The sequence below is a fragment of the Crinia signifera genome, chromosome 3 (assembly GCF_055691185.1).
Source record: "Crinia signifera chromosome 3, ASM5569118v1, whole genome shotgun sequence".
NCBI lineage: Eukaryota > Metazoa > Chordata > Amphibia > Anura > Myobatrachidae > Crinia > Crinia signifera.
In genome coordinates, this window is record NC_139219.1 from 123805265 (window position 1) to 123826871 (window position 21607).

The window sequence follows — 21607 nt, forward strand, 5'->3', positions numbered from 1 at the left end:
TACTTATGGGCCATTGCTCTGCACTTGATCATCAGGCTAAAAGTTGGCAGCCATCCCCTGAGGGGCAGGGTCATCCAACCACAGACCCGTTTCCACCAATGAGGGAGCCCATACCTCCCAACCACAGCTTCCTGAGATCAGTCCGCTGCGGTCTGCTATGCTATGCATATAGTAACAGAGCTGGGGGGGTGTGGGGGTGAATGGAGGCTTGGTCGCTTTCTCCCAGCATGTCAATGAGATTGACATTGATGTCATCTCCAAGCGCTGGCTCAGTACCTGCCTCTGCCCAGGGGAACGCCGGTGGACTGTGTAAAAGAGGACAAAGGTTGGAGCAGAGTCCGAAAACCCAGGTGCGTGCCAGCGTTTTGGTGCAAAAGTGGTAAAAACAGAGTAGTAATGCAGACTAAGGGTGGGATGTATTAAAATACATTGCCGCCCTTCGCGGCCCCCCCGCCGCGATGCCGCCGTATATGTACTAACATATGCGGCTGGCATCGCGATGCGGTGACGGAGGCCCCCCTGCGATGCCTGGAATGTGGTGTGCGAGGGGTCTCAGTCACCTCCCAACCGGCTCCTGCATCCCTCACGCCGGGGACAGCTAAGCATGCTGTCCCCGGCGCCTCCTCCTCCCCCCTGCAGCCGGAAGGACCTCCGGCTGCTTCACTAGGGGGGGGAAGGGTTTACCTCCCAGCAGTGGCGTAAGTTTGTCCCAGTTGCCCGGAGGCAAGATATATATTGGTGCCCCCCAAATAGTTTAGTTAGTAAGGTGTCTGTCTAAACTAAGTCATGGGCTCATAATACAGGGTGAGACACGTGTTGGGAGGGGGAGAGAGCCTCAGAAGCGATATTGATGGCTTTTAATTGTTTGAAACTCACAGAGGAGGAGAGGTGCCCCCTTGGGAGCAGGAGCCCGGCGGCAGATGACTCCAATGCCTCCCAGAGTTACGCCTCTGCCTCCCAGGGTCCAGGAGAACCCTTCAGGAAGGTAAGCGAGAGGGGGGGTCGGCGAGGCGGCGGGTTTGCATCGGCGGGCGGCGAAAAGAAGCCCATGGGCTTCTATAGGGTATCGCCACCCAGAGGTGGCGATACCCTACACTGCGGTATCATTTTTGATACATTGGAAAATGCGGTAAAACCGGGGTTTTACCGCATTTTCCATTTGATACATCTCGCCCTAAAGACCAGTACACACTTGGTGACTTTCATGTGAAAGCTGCTCAGTTTTTACCGTCCACCCCCGGGGAAAATGGCTGGGCAGGTGGAAAAAAGCTCAGTGTGTATGTACTGATCTTTGATCAACCCAGCTATTTTCCCCATCATCATGCAACACTCGACCAGTGTGTATGGACCTTAAGGAACCTGTATCCTAGAGAAGAGAATGTGCCAAGGATTTCCCCTGCATCACTTTAGCAGTGCCGGTGCAAGTCGCCGGATCGCACCAGGCGGGGGGGTGCCCCGGCGCTCACCTGCTCCACGGGTGAGGGGTGGGGAGGAATACGGATGACGTGCTGCTCCTGGGTGGGGGGGGTGTGTGTGGGGTGATGCAGCCGGCACGCTGATTTGGGGGGGGGGGGGGGGGAGAGGGATACGTCCGCCTTGCTGTTCCGGTGTATATATAATTACTCACCCTTCAGGAGGAGCTCGGGTCTAGCTCAGCGGGCGGGAGGGAGAGCTGGTGGTCTGGCTTAGCGGGCAGGAGGGAGGCCTCGCAGTTCAGTCCCGGCGCAGTGTGACTGACATCTCCCTCCACCCTCAGACGCTGCCCGGCTGAGCGGCTGTACGCGGTGCGGGTGGAGGAAAATGTCAGTTAACATGCACCGGGGTCCGGAACTGAACTGCACACAGTGCAGCGAGCCCTCCCTCCTGCCTGCTAAGCCAGACCTCCAGCTCTCCCTCCTGCCCTGCTCCCAACTACCGCCCCCCAGTGGCAAATGCCTAACACTGCCTAGTGGTGGCACCGGCCCTGCACTTTAGGGAAGTCCAACCATGTCCTAGTACCGACTTATGCACACACAGTTGCATATAATGATATGAGGCTTGTCTCTAACTCTGACTGTTTCTGCATAACAAACAATAAATGATACTGTTTGGCTAGGAAATACTGTATCAGGAAATATTTTATGTAGCCGTGCTCATCGTTGCTGTGATTTAACCTCTTGGGCTTGATTAACGTCTCAAAGTGGCACGTGTGGTATGGAATCACCAGGCTGCAACATCAACGCCCAATGCTTTTCTATGAGCTGTGAGCGTGAATTAGATGCACGTGTGGCGAGGGGAATGCGTCAATCGCCACGGAAATCACAGCAACGATGATCATCTGTACAGTATATAGGCATGCTGTATATTATTTTTATCAGCAAATCTGCTTGTACAGCTAGTTAGTATCCTGATGTGCATAACATGCATTTAATGGGGAAAAACTTATAAATGTCATGTGCAGAACATGAGGTTTTTTTGACAAATCAAAGTGTATTTTACATTTTTAAGGTTAGAAATATTTTTTTTAAATTGTATTACAAATATGCTCTAATTTTGTACTTACTGTAAGTTCATTTAAACATTGCTATTTCTAACAAATAAACCAGTTCTTATTATGATAGACTTTATAGAGCTATTTGGTTTGAAACTTGCCAACTTAGTACTTGGGCCTGCAATTGTTCTAATATATACGTTGCATTCGAGTTGGTAGGGGGAAAAAAATCAGACACTTCCTGGTCTAAAAATCACATCCAATTTATATTACACGGCTGAGAACGTTTCTAGAGCTGCAAAAAATGGCTCTTATTTCATTGTGGCTAATGTGTGTTTTTTTAATTGATAAAAAAGACAACATGAGCGAAGTATTTTTCCCATTCACATGATGCTCGACACTAAATAAGATTAGCAATTACTGTATATCAAAACACTTTAAAATGCAATAAAATAGGTTGGCATTGTGTTTTGTTATATTAACAGAAGTATACATGCATTGATCTGTAATGCATGCAGTTTACATTTTACACTTAACTAGAGCAATACTGCCACCTATTGTTTAAAGATAGCATTGCTCTAGTCAATTAAGTTTGAGAACCCTGTGGGACAATTATTATTAGCATTGTTTTTTATATGGGACCACAAGGGTTTTGCTGTGTCTAGTAAAATACATAAATTAGAAAAAATAATAATAATAATAATAATAAAAAAAAAACTTACAGCACAATAAATACAAAAGTTTTATTTGTGAAGTCCGGAGTGCCGCCAAGTCTTGCCTTGTTTGTATACCCCATGTCTGGTGCACGTAGTTAGTGTAGGGCACCCGGCCAGCATACAGTTACGCGTGAGTGCCGACCCAGTGATTTTGTATATATACACAGGATGTCCGTGTACAGCGTTGCTTGTCGGAGGCCACGCCCAATGCATTTCGTCACTGTGGGACTTCCCACATATATATTTTGCACATATCCAGCAGCACTTAGGACTTGTTCTGTTTGATAAAAGCCAATAGAGGCTGAAACGTTACAGAGACAGACGTTGTACGTTTTTCAAGTTATGAGTACCCCTGGATGTGTGCAATATTGTGATCCTACGGAGTTGGATTTTTATCAGAAGGCACCTTGCAAGTCATTTATTGATTTTATGAGTGCCAGATATATTTATATATCTTCATCCATTGCGATGGTGTGTAAATTCCAGAATCAGAACTTACCAACGTCATGGCATAAACTTGCACTATACTCTATGCAGGTTTATTTACTTAGATGAGAGTTCAATTGAAGATGAGATGTTGCTATGGGCAAGTAGATTCTGATTGGTTTCTATGGACAACGCCCAGTGGCGATTTTTATCTATGAGTTGCAGGACTGCAGCCCCCCAGGTAATATCTGCCACTGTGCCCTGAATAAGTGAAGCCAAATGCAGTCTGTGAGACTGCACTGGCTTCTCTGTGACTGACAGTAAATTTCTATTGGAAGTCCGACCGGTCAGTCACCCAAGGCAGTCCCATTGGGAGGTGTTCACTCCCTCCAGGATGCCTCTATGGACTGTTTCGGCTGCAGCCCATAGAATCTGGGGTATATGTGTATGCGCAGTACCAAGGCCTATACTGCACATGTGCAGGTCCCAGTGCCTGTCATCTGCAGTGTTTAGGGCCGGGACCAAAGGTGGTTTTTACCTATGGGTTGCAGGGCTGCAGCCCCCCAGATAAAATCTGCCACTGTGTATAGTCAGAGGCAGAGGCAGTCTGTGAGACTGCACTGGCTTCACTGTGACTGGCAGTGACTTCCTATTGGAAGTCCGACCTGCCAGTCACCAATGCATTTCCATTGGGAGGTGTTCCCTTCCTCCAGGACGCTGTTCTGCAGGCTGCCGAGCAAATTATTGCGCATGTGCAGTACCTACATCAGTACTGCACAAGGCCGGTCCCGGTGTCAGTCATTTGTATTATACAGGCGCCAGGACCATGATTCCCTTTTATGGGCTGTTGCCGAAGCAGCCCTTAGAAGCTGGCCACATGTGCAGTACAGATGTATGTACTGCGCATGTGCCAGTCCCAGCGCCCATCATTATAGCACAGGCACCGGGAACTCTTGGAGGAGAGGAGAGACAGCGGTGGTGGCAGGGGGTGCCTGCAACGCGGCACCCCCGCAGAGGCGGCAGCCCCCCTCCCCCCAAAAAGTACAAGCTGCCACTGGCCAGGACCATGATTTAGATTTCACGGGCTGCTGTGGAAGCAGCGCATAGAAGCTGGGCTTCAGTGCATGCACAATAACGAGGATGCTACTGCATATGGCGGGGATGGCAGCAATGGAAGCGGGGACCAGCAGCTGTCCCCCTTCTGCAATAAGGTTGAAACTGCCTCTGGCAACATCTCCTCTTCAACAGAACTCCCATCTCCGTAAATAAACCCCTATCGAGCTGTAAACAATATTATGTAAAGTCCAGATGTACCATAAGTGCGTTATAAACAAAATATACAGTAATTTCACTTATTTGAAATACCTCTATTGAATGAGGTAAGCATAACCTTGTGTGAGTTGGAGACACCATGAGTTTTCTGCAATTTAGCCATTAGTATTAAAGCTGCAATATAGTCAAATAACCTAGTTTTGACATTTAATTTATTGCTGCTTTAAAACAAGCAGCTAAACTGGCAAAAACTTACGGGTGTCTACAACTACCAAGATAAATAAAGTGCCAGGGCATTCTGATGACCCTTTCTGGTGAGTGATGATACTCAGTTACACCTCTCCTCCATGAAGATTTTATGATGCAGATTTTATCCAAAAGGCCACCAAACTCAGATAGCCATCGTCGTCGCCATGCATAAACCTGCCAAATCAAGTAACCTCATCAAGTAACCTTATTCTGTAGTTGATTAAAATAATTGTCTTCCACATCCTGAGAGTCAAGGCCCAGCGTGTATGGACAACAATTATGGGGAAAATCGCTGGGCTTAAAAACATGCATACACATTGAGTGGTTTTTGTCCATTTTAGTGATTTTCCCGTATTTGAAGGACTTTCCACAGCAGCACGCTATAGAAAGCCGTCCACTCCATCGCTCATCTGCTGGTAATACCAGCAGATGAGCAGCGACCGGCCCATCGAAGATGCATGCATCAGCGCTCACCACTCATCGCTGCCCCGTACACACTGGTCGGATTTCGAGCTCAAAGTCGCTCAGTGTGTATGGGCCTTTAACTGTATAACTTGTAACATAAAGGGTGAAATGTAATAGGATGAGAGATTCAGAAAGTGAGAGATTTGGTAAGAAATCTCCAGTTTTTTTAAAGTGGCAATCATTGACACAGCAAAACCAGTGTGATTTTGCTGTGTCAATGATTGCCACTTTAAAAAAACTGGAGATTTCTTACCAAATCTCTCACTTTCTGAATCTCTCATCCTATTACATTTCACCCAAAGTATCAGAATTGTGTCTAAAATGTTTTTTTTTTCCATAGTTTTGCAATAACTTCAGAATGAGACTAATTTGATGTATGTTAATTTTTTTTAGTTATATAATCTCTGTAAGCAAAAAAGTAGATAAAATACAGAATAAAATGTACTTACATCAATAGAACATCCTAACATTGATCCTCTTTTCAAAGCTTTGTTCATTATATCAAAATAATTGTTGGGAGCACTTTTGTTTTCATAAGTTTCAGAAACTCCTCCTGTAAAATCTTCCATTGCTTCTAAGGTACTGCCCCCTTTTAAGGCTTCATAACTGCCATTAAGTCTAGAACAAAACACAAATGAGATTTTTAGATTTTCACGGGACAATATTTAGATTGCTCAAAAGGCATAAATGGTTTTCTTTATTCATCTGGTCGCTCATTACACAATATTGCAATTATTAAAAGAAAATTATAACAAAGTACAATATTACATTACTATGTAAAAAAAAGACATCAAAACATTGCAGTATTATTTATTTTGTTCAGTTACTGGTTTAACCCCTTCCCGACATTTGACGTACATTTACATCATGGCCGGGATGTACTTCCCGACACATGGCGTAAATGTACGTCATGACTTTAAAGTGCCACCGCGTCTAGAGACGCGGTGACAGAGGGACGATGTCTGCTGTCCCTGACAGCAGACATCTTCCCTCATTGCCCAGGGGGGGCAGCGATACCCCCCCCGTTCGGCGATCGCTGTGATTGGCTGTTCAATGTGAACAGCCAATTACAGCGTTTTCTGTGTACCGGCGAATAACGTTCGCCGGTGACACAGGGATCGGTGGTGATTGGTGCTGTAAAGTACAGCACCAATCACCACAGGGTGTAAGGGTGACACTGGTGTCACCCCACCTCACCCCACCTGCCCCCAAAAGGCTGTGATTGGTCCGTCGGACCAATCACAGCCATTTCACCTCAGATGAAATAACGGAGACAGCCCTGCAGCTGCCATTCCGGTCAGGAACAGCGTGCAGAGCGGTCTCCGTGCCCATCTGTGCCCTATACTGACCTGATTGTTACTACCAGCTCCTGGTGTGACTTCCTTGTGACTTCCTTGTGTTGCTGCTGCTGCAGCAGCGTCATTGTGGCTGAGATTTAAATTGTGTGCTATTATTTTGTGCTATAATTTTGTATCTGCTCCCCCCTGCTGCCCCCCTTTTGTGCTGATCACTATAAACTAAGTGATCAGCACCTTTTTTTGGGGTGCAGGTTTTTTTTTTTATATATATACCCTGTCAGGTTGCACCCACAGTTGTGTGCCTGCTGCCCCTCACTGCTAATCAGTGTTGCATCACTGTGTTGCATCACTGATCAGCAGTTTTTATTTTTTGTAGAGTGCTGTGGGGTTTTGTTTTTACACCCACGGTGCTTTTGTGGGTGTCCTGTGGCTGCTGAGCGCTGATCAGTGACGTACATCACTGATCAGCATTTTTGGCACAGGGTTGATCTAATTTTTTTTTTTGATCAAATTTCTGTCTCCTTTGAGTCATCAGCAGTTTTTTTTATTGTTTTTTTTTGGAGAGTGCTGTGTTGTTGTTTTTTTTATTGTTTTTACACCCACGTTGCTTTTGTGGGTGTCCTGTGGCCGCTGAGCGCTGATCAGTGACGTACATCACTGAACAGCATTTTTGGCACAGGGTTGATATCATTTTTTTTCTGCAGTTTTTTTTAATTGTTTTTTTTTGGAGAGTGCTGTGGTTTTTTTTTTTTAAATTGTTTTTACACCCACGGTGCTTTTGTGGGTGTCCTGTGGCCGCTGAGCGCTGATCAGTGACAGACGTTACTGACCAACATCTGTGCTCAATTTTTGGCGCAGGAGCTTTTTTTTTTTTTCTTTTAAACTTACACGTGTTAAAGCACTACATACACACTACATACCCCCCGTGTTGAAATAAAGTTTGTACCCCCCCCTACACTATACACGTGTTGAAACACTACACTTAAAAATAATAAAAATGTCCCAATCATCGCAAAGACTGTTTTCAGCGGAGGAGGCATATGCCCTTCTTGCCTCTGACACTGACACAGCCAGTGAAGTAAGCGATGAATTGGCATTTGTTTTAAGCTCCTCTTCCTCCTCAAAGACGCCCCCGTAGAGCAGCTGAGACCCCCCCCAATGATTGATCTCGTATGGACCCCACCACCAGACAATTTTGAGCCCCAGGTTCCTGAGTTTTTGGCCAACCCAGGAATCCAATTTGATAGTACAGGCCTCAAAGAAATTGACTTTTTCAAAGTCTTTTTCTCTGATGATTTTATAAATTTAATGGTGGACCAAAGTAATTTATATGCCCAGCAGTTTATTGCCCAAAACCCCACGTCATCATTTGCTAGGTGGACCCCTGTAGATGCAGTAGAGATGATGACGTTTTGGGGTCTGGTGTTACATATGGGCATAGTTAAAAAGCCAAAAATTAGGCAATATTGGAGTACAGATGTTCTGTACAGCACCCCACTTCATCGTATGGCCATGACCCGGTCTCGTTTTGAGACGATCCTTAAATTTTTGCATTACAACGATAATGCACAGTGCCCACCCAGAGATGATCCCACCTTTGACCGGCTATTCAAAGTCAGGCCGGTCATTAATCATTTCAGGCCAAATTTGCTGAGATGTACATCCCCCAAAAATTCATTTGTGTGGACGAGTCACTTATACATTTTAAAGGAAGGGTTAAATTCCGCCAGTACCTTCCCAATAAGAGGGCAAGGTATGGCATAAAAATGTATAAACTGTGCGAAAGTACCTCAGGGTACACCCACAGGTTTAGGGTATATGAAGGGAAGGACACAAGAATTGAACCGCCAGAATGCCCCCCCTCCCTCGTAGGTGTTAGTGGAAAGATTGTCTGGGATTTAGTGCACCCCTTCCTGGATAAAGGTTATCACCTCTATGTGGATAACTTTTACACTAGCATCCCCCTGTTTAAGGCCCTTGGTTCAAGAGGTACAGCAGCTTGCGGTACTTTGCGCAAGAACCAAAGAGGCCTCCCAAAAATGCACGTTGCCCAATTACTGAGAAAGGGTGAAAGCAGGGGAATATGCACCGAAAATATGTTGTTGGTCAAATATAAGGACAAGAGGGATGTCCTTATACTGACAACAATTCACGGAGACAGTACCACCTCCGTCCCTGTACGAGGTACCAGTACCCACACCTCAAAACCTATTTGTATCCTAGATTACAATAAGTACATGGGCGGAGTGGATCTTTCAGATCAGGTACTGAAGCCATACAGTGCCCTGCGGAAAACAAAAATATGTTACAAGAAGCTGGCCGTGTATATCATCCAGATGGCACTGTATAACGCTTACGTACTATTCCGTTCTACCAGCCAGACGGGGACATTTATGCACTTTCAAGAGGAAGTCATAAAGGGCCTAATATTTGGGAACCAGCAGGCAGAGGGCCCCAGTACTTCTAGTACTGGCCCCAGTACTTCTAGTACTGGCCCCCGTATTGTATCAGGGCAGCATTTTCCAAATGAAATCCCCTCCACTGGAAAAAAGGGCAGGACACAAAAAAGGTGCAAAGTTTGCTATAAAAAGGGAATACGAAAGCAAACTATTTTCCACTGTGAAACTTGCCCTGACAAACCCGGCCTATGTATGAAGGAGTGCTTTAAAATATACCACACATCTATGGATTATTAGGTTCATCATTTCACCTTGCTTCGGGGGTCTTGCTAATGCGATATAGCACCCACCATTCATTCCACCAGAATCTATGCTGCAAAATCCAAATATCACTCCTTCCCTTCTGAGTCCTGCCATGCACCCAAATGGTATTTTCTGGTCACATATGAGGCATTGCCGTACTCGGGAGAAATTGGGCACAGATTTTGGGGTGCTTTGTCTCCTTCATTCCTTGTGAAAATGAAAAGTTTTGAGCCAGAACTGCATTTTTGTGTAAAAAAATGTAATTTTTCATTTTCACAGCCCAGTTGTACCACAATTGGTGAAACCCCTGGGGGTTTGAAATGTACACTATACCCCTAGATGAATTCCCTGAGGGGTGTAGTTTGCAAAATGGGGTCACTTGTGGGGGGTTCCACTGTATTGGTGCTTCGGGGGTCTTGCTAATGCAACATAGCACCCACCATTCATTCCACCAGAATCTGTGCTGCAAAATCCAAATATCACTCCTTCCCTTCTGAGTCCTGCCATTTTTGGTCACATATGAGGCATTGCCGTACTCGGGAGAAATTGGGGCACAGATTTTGGGGTGCTTTGTCTCCTTCATTCCTTGTGAAAATGAAAAATTTTGAGCCAGAACTGCATTTTTGTGTAAAAAAATGTAATTTTTCATTTTCACAGCCCAGTTGTACCACAATTGGTGAAACCCCTGGGGGTTAGAAATGTACACTATACCCCTAGATGAATTCCCTGAGGGGTGTAGTTTGCAAAATGGGGTCACTTGTGGGGGGGTTCCACTGTATTGGTGCTTCGGGGGTCTTGCTAATGCAACATAGCACCCATCATTCATTCCACCAGAATCTGTGCTGCAAAATCCAAAAATCACTCCTTCCCTTCTGAGTCCTGCCATGCACCCAAATGGTATTTTTTGGTCACATATGAGGCATTGCCGTACTCGGGAGAAATTGGGGCACATATTTTGGGGTGCTTTGTCTCCTTCATTCCTTGTGAAAATGAAAAATTTTGAGCCAGAACTGCATTTTTGTGTAAAAAAAATGTAATTTTTCATTTTCACAGCCCAGTTGTACCACAATTGGTGAAACCCCTGGGGGTTAGAAATGTACACTATACCCCTAGATGAATTCCCTGAGGGGTGTAGTTTGCAATATGGGGTCACTTGTGGGGGGGTTCCACTGTATTGGTGCTTCGGGGGTCTTGCTAATGCGACATAGCACCCACCATTCATTCCACCAGAATCTGTGCTGCAATATCCAAAAATCACTCCTTCCCTTCTGAGTCCTGCCATGCACCCAAATGGTATTTTTTGGTCACATATGAGGCATTGCCGTACTCAGGAGAAATTGGGGCACAGATTTTGGGGTGCTTTGTCTCCTTCATTCCTTGTGAAAATGAAAAATTTTGAGCCAGAACTGCATTTTTGTGTAAAAAAATGTAATTTTTCATTTTTACAGCCCAGTTGTACCACAATTGGTGAAACCCCTGGGGGTTAGAAATGTACACTTTACCCCTAGATGAATTCCCTGAGGGGTGTAGTTTGCAAAATGGGGTCACTTGTGGGGGGGTTCCACTGTATTGGTGCTTCGGGGGTCTTGCTAATGCAACATAGCACCCACCATTCATTCCACCAGAATCTGTGCTGCAAAATCCAAAAATCACTCCTTCCCTTCTGAGTCCTGCCATGCACCCAAATGGTATTTTTTGGTCACATATGAGGCATTGCCGTACTCGGGAGAAATTGGGGCACAGATTTTGGGGTGCTTTGTCTCCTTCATTCCTTGTGAAAATGAAAAATTTTGAGCCAAAAAATGTAATTTTTCATTTTCACAGCCTAGTTGTACCACAATTGATGAAACCCCTGGGGGTTTGAAATGTACACTATACCCCTAGATGAATTCCCTGAGGGGTGTAGTTTGCAAAATGGGGTCACTTGTGGGGGGGTTCCTAATTTTTAGCATCTTATGGTGCCTAGAAACCTACATGGTGCCTAAAAAATAATCTCATAAAAAGGAGGCTCCAAAATCAAGTAGGTGCTCCTTCTATTATGAAGCCTGTGGTTTGGTCAACGTGCACACTAGGGCCACATATAGGATATTTATGAAAACAAAAGAATTGGGGGAATCAATTTTTAGTCACATTTCTCTAGTAAAATCTACTGTGTTCCTTAGAAAAATGTATTAAAATTTAAAATCTGCTAAAAAAATGAAATTTTGAAATTTCACCTACACTTTGTTTTAATTCCTGTGAAACACCTAAAGGGTTAACAAACTTCCAAAATGCTGTTTTGAATACTGTGAGGGGTGCAGTTTTTGAAATGGCATCATTTATGGGGGTGTCTCACATACAAGTCCCTCAAAGTCACATCAGAACTGAACTGGTCCCTAAAAAAATCAGTGTTTGAAATTTTCTTGAAAATTTGAGAATTTGCTATTCATATTTTAAGCCTCCTAGTGTCCAAAAAAATTAAAAGGAGGTTGAAATAATGATGGAAACATAAAGTAGACATATGGTCTATGTTAGTTATTAACTATTTTGAGTGGTATGATTATTTGTCTCACAAGCAGAAAATTTAACATTTTGAAAATTGCTAAATTTTCAATTTTTTTACGACATTTTGGTATTTTTCACAAAAAAACACAGACTGTACCGACCAAAATTTACCACTAACTTGAAGTACAATGTGTCACGAGAAAACAATCTCAAAATCACTGGGATAAGTAAAAGCAAAAAAAAGTTATCCCCACTTAAGTGATACATGTCAGATTTGAAAAAAAGCGCTCTGTCAGGAAGGCAAAAACAGGCTGCGGCGGTAAGGGGTTAAGATTGTATTTTACAAATGTACTATTACTGTTATCAAAAGGTATGATGCTCTTCCCACGGCGCTCCTTTCTGGAATCGGAATTTCTTTAAACAATGTGAATATTTTGAACAATGTGACAATGAAGGGACACTGAGGAATAGGATCAATTCCTTTTTAAAATAGTGATTTTTTTTACCTTGTTTTATAATAGCCATATTTTGAATAAATTTGCCTTTAATTGAGATACTTGCAATCTTTGGTTTGGTGGATAAAGAAACCTTTATATACGTTTCAAAACACCTGACAACGTGAGTACAGGTATGCAGGGGCGAATTTAGGGGTCAGGCCGCCCCTAGGCACAACATTTTTGCCCCCCCCCCTCCTATTTTAATGTACTCATATATGTATATACATTGTTATTTATATATTTCATTAAAATTTAACTGTAGCCCACCTCAATATTTTAAGCACTCTGGACTGCTCACTGTACGGAGGACCCGGATGGAGGGAGGCACTTTTTAATACAGTGTTTTAAAGCACAGTGTGTTTCACTCTCCATAAGCCTCTCTCACACTGTGACTGACTGAGCGCAGGGAGGATCTGCATGCCACTCAGCTCAGCTGCTGGATACACAGCAGCCAATAGACTGTGTGTGTGTGTGTGTAGAGTAGCCAGTGGGTGGGAGCCGGCAGCAGTATGCCTGAGCCATTTCCGGTCGCGCAGGGGGACCGACGGACCCAGCCACTAAGGGGTGATATAATGTGCATGGCACAGCGGGTGGGCAGTGGCGGGTGATGAGCGGCGCTGCCGCCTACACATGATAATTCATGTCTGCGGCGGTCGTCACTCACTGCTGCCCACCTGTTGTGTCATGCTGCTATTTAACAGAATGTCAGCCTGCCTACCGCCCTTAATTGGTGCCTCACGTGCCTAGGCACAAATCTGGCCCTGCAGGTATGATGTTGTTCTTTCAGGAATCCAGTCAAAGATACCTTTGATGTGTATGAATAGTGATCTGTAGAAGTGAGTGGGGTATGCAAATTACTTTAGATCCTATTAAAGATACCTTGATATGCTTTAATAACTTCTCTGTAGAAGTGAGTTGGGTACCCTTGTTCATTTGAACACCAAAGCTGAATGTGGGGTACCAGGAGGAACGTCCACTTATCTGCTTGATTGTATTTCTATATTACACCATTTTGGGATCGGACTTTCCAACGCATGTTTATTAATTCCTCTTTATTTGTATATATCTGACTGAGACCATCGGATGTGCCACTATGAGAAATACACACTGGGTGACACCAACAGGTGCCAGCCAAAAATTTTTTGTACTTGAACCATCATCGGTGGAAAGGACCCCTGATTGGAACTCGACCTGAGAAATACATACTGGTAACACCAGCTGGAATATAACAGATAAGATCAGTTTTTTAATTCATACTATTAGTCACATTGTTTAAAAAAAATCACAATTCCAGAAAGTAGCACCCTAGGAAGTGCATCATACCTTTTTATCCTACCTTTAAAGGTTTTCTTCGGAACAGGCCCTTTTTTGCACATCTCCTGTTGGCAGCAACTTTTTTCAGAAGTGTGAAGGTCCTCTTTATCTATTTACTCCCTACTATTACTGTTATGTTTACGCATTTTTAGTAAATTTAGTCTCCCATAGACTTCAAGTTTAACTATTGTTAGCAGGAGAAGTTATTATTATTACATTTTATTTATAAAGTCACCACAAGGGGTTCACAGTACCATACATTTGGCACCAGGGGCATCTTAAGAGAGGAGGAGGCTTGTGTGCAGCCTCCTCAGCTGGCTCCCTACTCTCTGCTGGAAGCGGTGCCAGAAGCAGCAGGGTCTGAGTGCTCTAATGCTCAGACCCTACTGTGCATGCGTGAACCTCCACTGCGCTGTGGAGTCTGATCATTAGAGCGCTCAGACTCCACTGCGCATGCGTAGATCGCCAGTAAAATGGCCACTGCGCTCTGGAGGGTGGGTATTACCAAATGGGTGCATTTTGGTAAGGGGGACATGGCTGACACTGAGGAAAGGGTAACATAGCTCACAATAGGGAGAGGGGGACATGGCTGACACATAGGAAAGAGGGACATGGCTTATAAAGTGGGAAGGGGAACTTCACTCAAACAAGGGGAAGGGAGGATATCACTCACAAAGAGGAAATGGTTCGCCAAGGGGAAGGGAGACATAGCTCACACAAGGGAAGATTTACCCCTGGAGAGTAAGGGGAAACAGGGGTACAAGGCTCTCACAGGGGAATGAATGAGACATGGCTCACACAGGGAACAAATGAGAGGACGATGACACAAGGGCCCCTAGTTATAATAAAAGGGAGAGACACAGCAACATACTTTTTGTACTGTGCGATGAGGTGCCGTGGGAGCGCGCACCTCAAAGCACAGATCGCATCGCCCGCATTGGCAGCTTTAGACCCATGTGATCATTGAGATTGTAACCTTTGATTTTCCTATCAGCGACGATGTGCTTGCTGTTTTTAATGTGAAGCCATTGTGGAGGACTATGGGCCTGACTCAGAGTCAGTTGTAATTTTGAAAAATTACAACTGCTGGCACTAGGCTGCAGAGGGGCCGCTCAGCACAGGACAAGGCCACAAAACCTGATCGCAGGATATGTTTGTTCTCAGTGTGGCTGCTTTATTTGGTACTTGTGTATTAGCAGGGCGCCCATTACGTAGTTTGCGTAGTGGTGTGCTGAGAATACCAATACACCACTATACTGGGGGTATGACGTGGATAGTGGGGATATGACGTTGTTAGTGTGTGTGTGTGTGGTGCTTTATACTAACATGTCCCCGGCGGCAGCTTTGCTCTCTCCCTCCTGTGTGTGAGCCGGTGCCAGATCCCCGCTCCCTAATGTACGCAATTAGCGCAGTGCTGCTGGGGGAGCAGAGAAACCATATTAAGCTCCCCCAGCGGCAGTATGCTGAATTACGTACGCCAGCCGCCCGCCCTTCAGTGCCCCGCCACCTGCCCTTCACCGCTGGACTGATGTGCCAAGCGGCGCCCGTCCTTCAGTGTCCCCCCGCCTGCCCTTTACCGCCAGCCACCCAGTAGGTATAAAGGCAGATTTTAGCAGGGCACATGGCTACGCTACGCTGACAACGTAGCCTAAGGTACGTTGTCAGCGTAGCGTAGCCAGGCGCCCTGCTAATACACAAGTACCCTTTATTTTTACACTTCAATTTAGATTTTAATTTCATCACACCTCACCCAAATCTAACTCTCTCTGCACATGTTCCATCACCCCCCATGGTTTTGTCTATTTTAAAAACAAATTATCCTGCGATCAGGTCTGAATAAGGCCCTATATGTGATAATATTTTACTCTGGTAGCCTATGGGGCTAATTCAGCATGGATTCATAAAGTGACAAGTCGCAATGGGCTGCGAAAAGTAAGCCGCCACCGCTACAGAAAGAGTATCTATCCTCTGCAAAATTATAATTTAGAATTTCAACTTGATCACTAATCAGTATCCACTTGAAAATCCATACGCAATTCCTGAACCAGTGAAAGGATTTTACTGTCTGTGCAAATGTGAGTAAGTCTGAGGCTTCCACTAATCTGCGACTGAGAAAGGATACTCTAAGTATTATTCGCTGACATCACAGACCCTCCTCAACAACACCAGGGCATGCCTGTGTTTTTTTTCTGACACACCCAGAAAGCGGCTGGCTTCCACCTCAAGCACTGGCTCCTGTCAGTCAAACTGTGAGAGGCCAAAGATTACAATCCATATGTATTTTCTGACAACAATTCCACTTGCACATGCGTGATGCTTAAAGCACGCACAGTCCTTTGAAAATCACTAGATTTGCAAATTCTCTATTTAGCGATCCATGCTGAATTATCCCCATGTACATATTATTTTTCAATCAATGTTGATGTGTTTTATTATTTTCCTGTGGGGGGCCTCCGTGCTTTTTGTGGTGGCATATGTGCTTTATCATTTTTTTTATCAGTGACAATGTGTGCATTTTGACCTACAATGGGGTTAGTAATGTAATGTATGGTATAGAGGGGTCATTGATGTAGTGTAGGGTATAGAGGGTTTAGTTATGTAGTGTAGGGTATAGAGGGGTCAATAATCCAGTGTAGGGTATAAAGGGGTCATTGATGTAGTGTAGGGTATAGAGGGGTCATTGATGTAGTGTAGGGTATAGAGGTTTCAGTTATGTAGCGTAGGGTATAGATGGGTCACTGATTTAGTGATGGGTACAATGAGGTCAGAAATTTAGTGTAGGGTAAAAATGGGTAAATAGTTTAGGGCACGGTATAGTGGAGCTAGTGATGTAGTTCTGGGTATAGAGGGATCAGTGATGTAGTGTAGAGTATTGAGGGGTCATTGATGTAGTGTAGGGTATAGAGGGTTCAGTTATGTAGTGTAGGGTATAGATGGGTCATTGATTTAGTGATGGTTACAATGAGGTCAGAAATTTAGTGTAGGGTAAAAATGGGTAAATAGTTTAGGGCACGGTATAGTGGAGCTAGTGATGTAGTTCTGGGTATAGAGGGATCAGTGATGTAGTGTAGAGTATTGAGGGGTCAGTGATGTAGTGTAGGGTATAGAGGGGTCATCGATGTACTATATGGTACAGAATGGTTTGAAATTTAGCGTAGGGTAAAAATTGGTCAATAGTCTAGGGTAAGGTATAGAAGAGTCACTGATGTAATGTAGGTATGTAGGGTATGGAGATTGCCTCCAGGCAACTGAGGTGAAGGTTTATCACTGGTCATACAGTGACATATTCACATACATAAATATACAGTCACACACACACTATATATATATATATATATATATATATATTTGTTTTTATATATATTCACACATATAGACACAGAGTAAATAGAGTACATATATACAGGTGCACTCATACAAACAAATAATATAGTTTCCCCCATTTGTTTTGCTGTACCTTACACTGTGGGTACACTATCTGCAGCTGCTCCTTTCCATCTCTCTCCCATGATGCTGGCACTGACTGCCATATAGCACCAAAGCCCTATGTGCACAGTGTCCTTTACTATTTCAATATCTCGCAGTGTACTCCTGCACTGCTGTAAGTAAAGACTAGGGTGAATGAAAACGGAGAATGAGACCTACGGCATTTGTGACTCCCCTTAATCTGGAGATAAATCATTTATAGGATTCATTTAAGATACAATTTTTAAAAATCCCCTCCTCTTTCAATACATCAGAAGGAAATATTTAAACACCACTGTGGGTTGAATTTATGTACTGTAAATTAGCAATTTTCTTTCAATATTTTGTAAAATTTCTTTCTAAGCTAAAACTAGACTGTCAAAGTATCATCATAAGATTTTTTAAGTAACTTCCATTTTATGTTGTATTGATCTTGGTAGATAAAATATATATTTACTTCAGTGTTTGACAGCCTTTAAATTCTGCCTAGTAAAATATATTAATTTGTGTAAGTTGCTATAACGCACAATATTATATATATAAAAAAAAATCTTTATTCTAAAATATAATAAAGAAGAAAAGTGAAATATTTGGAAATACTTACTTAGCATAAGCTTTTTCCAGTAACGCGCTCCAGAACTCATTAAGGTCAGCTGAGTGAAGAAACACCAGACGGTTTCGAAAGGTAGGAAGTCTATCATCAATGACAATATCAAGCCACTCATTATGTTGCCAAAACTACAAGAAAGTAATGAGCAGTGTCAGTTTCATAGGGTTAGGTTGAATACTAAAGAATCAAAGTACCATTTTTAAAGACATATTATTTCATATATTGACCTTTCATCTTGTTGATGCTTATGAAAGCATATATTTTGCCAAATGTGTACATTCACTAGATTTAAAGATGCAAAAATGCATTTGTGAAAAAGTAAAATTTATGGGTTTATCTTAAAATCAATCATTACTGTAAATCGTTATAATGTGATGTCCATTTTATGTGATCTCTTTACAATGTTGCATATTTATTTTAAAACAATGCATTTACATGTAAACAGCAACATTATTTAGACTGATAATAAAATAACTTAATATACAGCCTTACTTGAAAATGAAATATGCCAGCATATCCCGAGCCAAAAGATTGGTCGGCTGGAACCACTCTATGCAATATCTTCTCACTGAGCGTGAGAGAGGCGATTGCAGCCAACAACCAGCAGTCCCCTGCAAATGTACACAAAGTAAATGCAACAAAATATAATACAATTATAAGTTACAGCAGGGGCAGCATCAGATAGGTGGGAGCCAGTGTACAGTTTCCATGTGCCCCTCACAATGACCCCTTCCATCATTAAGTATAAAATGTTCTGTTCCTGAATTCTCTCTTAGGGGGGATGTTCTAACATCCGCACCCCAGCTCCGCCCCCTATCACCACCCATTGCATTCATAATTATCGCATATGCACTAACATATGCGATAATTATGGCAAAGAACAGCTCTTAAGTTAAGAGCTGTCCTTTGCGGTGAGCACCGGGACCCGGCAGCTCCCTCCCTTACCCAGCTGCTGGCTGCTACGGGGGGGGGGGGGGGGGGGGGGGGGTGGGCTGGCTCTCCTCCTCCCTGCACCCGGAAGAGGATTAGTGCAGGGAGGAGGAGGTCACAGGTCAGGGCAGCACAGGTCTGTGCTGCACAATGCCCTCTCTTGCTCAGCAATCTCAACGCTGGGTGTTCCCATATGGCAATGAGACAGGTCGGCTCCCCCCACCCATCTCCGCCCCCCCGCTGGTTATTTTGAGTGAGTGCACCCGGCGAACAAATGGTTCACCGTGGGTGCACGCACCATGCGTCCGCACATGCTCAAAAACACGTCTGCAGACGCACACCATTGGTCTCCTGTGAAAACGCACTGGGGATGTGAATCAATGTGAATAACCCCCAAAGTTAACTTTATCACTTAGCACTTTATCACTAGCTCCTATTCCAGACAGACCTTCTCAAATGCGGTCTTCAAGGCACCCCAAATGGCCCAGGTTTTAAGTTTATCCAATAAGAAGGTTGAATGAATTAAATGTTATATTATTGTACTCACAAAATGGCTTTCACTGGTTTGTAACAAATGTACTTTATATTAAAATGAAAAATACAATTAAAATGATCTCAAATTAATTTTATTCAAATTATTTAAAATCATAGATGCTTACCGAGGTCACCTTGACACACATCAGTTCTTGAAGCACCACCTAAAATAAACTCAGGGTCTTTAACAATGTCCTGTTGGAGAAAATAAAGAAAAATGATCAAAACACATCTTTACAGAATAACAAAACTTACAATGTTTTAAGAAACTACTGTAGATCTAATGTAGGTTCTTTAAAGAGCATTAAAAGAGTTAAAGGTAAACTTGGTATGCGGTCAATAGGTTGACAGTCAAAATGTAGACACATGAAAAAGGTTGAAATGCATTAGGCTGACATGGTCAAAAGGTTGATGTGGAAAAGGTCGAAATGGGGTTTTCCTGATATTTTTTTAAAAACTTGTTCATACTTTCCCATCCCAGTGGGCACAGAGGGAGAATATAATAGTATGCTGATGGCAGGTGAAAAACTAATTTTCCCATGTAAGCCTATTCCATGTCGAACTTTTGCTTGTGTCGACATTTTGAACATGTCCTCCTAATGCATGTCAACCAGAGTTATATAGAAGCGACATCATTGCCATGGGGCAATGATGGCAATGCAAACAGCGTTCTGTACTACTTCTGGTGGCACCACTTGCACTCAACAATCTAAAGACCTTTAGTATACCTCCCAACTTTATGAGATCCCTGGTAAGGGAGGGGGTGTAGTTTCAAATGTGTGGTTTTCCAGGATGTCTGCGATCATGAAGCCACTCCCCCGTTTTTGTCACTGTGGGGGCATAACCAGCTCTGTGTGAACTGCAGACCAAGCCCCCTGTCTTCCTGCCTACCATAAATAGCAGCTGAGCGCATGCGCACAGCATCTATTAACCACTGGCATGTGGCAGCATGTGGCAAGGGGACTCCCAACTGCCCCCCACTATGGGACACTGTCGGTCCTGGGTGGGGCTCGGAACCATCCCAAAAAAACATGACAGTGGATGGAAAAGCAGTGGTTTTAGACTGAGAGATTACGAGAGAGATGCAGATACTGTATCACATGTACTAAGAATTGGAAAGTGATGAAGTAGAGCGAGAGATATAGTACCAGCCAATGATTTCTCAAAGAGATCCCAACTGATAGACAGAGGAAAATGGATGGTTGCCAGATAACTGCATGACAGTTGGGATCCCGACGCTCAATATACCAACATCCGAATCCTGCCTGTTCAACTGGGATCCTGAATGACAGAAGCTACTCTACATCGTTGTGGTTCACAACCCCTGTGAAGGAGAATAGAACCTATGACGAGCGCAGTGAGCCCATAGCGTGGTGAGCACAGCAAGCCCGCAAGGGAGTACCGGCGGTCAGGAATCCGATGTTGGTATACCGATAGTCAGAATCCCGACGTTGGCTACTAATACCACACCGGGATGGACATGCTGCAGAGAACTGATAAGCTTCAGAAGTTTGGGAAATTTCTGCTGAGGCTGGAATCAGAGAGGATGCTGTCCCCACAACACACTGCTTGGTGAGAAAGTTGCACATGCTATATTATCATACAGGTTGAGTATCCCGTATCCAAAATGCTCGGGACCAGGAGAATTTTGGATAACGGATTATTCCGTATTTCGGAATATTTTAATATTTCAATGATGTATTTTGAAGTATCTTGCATTTATGCTGTATAAACACATAATATACACACAAATATATTTTATTACCACATAAAATACACACAAACATATTTTAATTGTTCAAAAAACAAGGTTTAAAAACGTGAAACAAAATGTGTGTACTATCTCAGCACTGAATTTGAATGCCAAGCAATCATTGTCTTGCACATATATAGTGCCAGTTACATATCATGTCCCCAGTGATGCTGTTACATATGTCCCCTGTGAGTTTTTAGCAAAAAAAAATTTTTTTTTAACTTTCTGGAATGTCCGTATTTTGGAATAATTCGGATAACGGATATTCGGATACGGGATACTCGACCTGTACCTCCTAAATTCACTGACAGTAAGTTGCGAGTCCCGTGTGGTGAAAAGTGGCATGACCTCAGAAAACAGGTGTGTCTTTTCATGAATGCCTGCCTTTGCGAGCGATGCCTCCTGCTTTCGTTACTATGGAG

General features: G+C 43.7%; 1 protein-coding gene across 1 annotated transcript in view; it reads right to left on the reverse strand.

Moving 5' to 3' along the window:
* The window catches only part of CAPN9 (calpain 9), a 124688-nt gene that overhangs the window by 63502 nt on the left and 39579 nt on the right, over positions 1-21607 (reverse strand). Inside the window, exons 2-5 of the mRNA XM_083176463.1 lie at positions 19558-19627; positions 18461-18579; positions 17963-18096; positions 6048-6216 (exon numbers count right to left, since the gene is read on the reverse strand). Of these exons, the coding sequence (XP_083032589.1) occupies positions 6048-6216; positions 17963-18096; positions 18461-18579; positions 19558-19627 (492 nt within the window). The remainder of the gene's footprint in view (positions 1-6047; positions 6217-17962; positions 18097-18460; positions 18580-19557; positions 19628-21607) is intronic.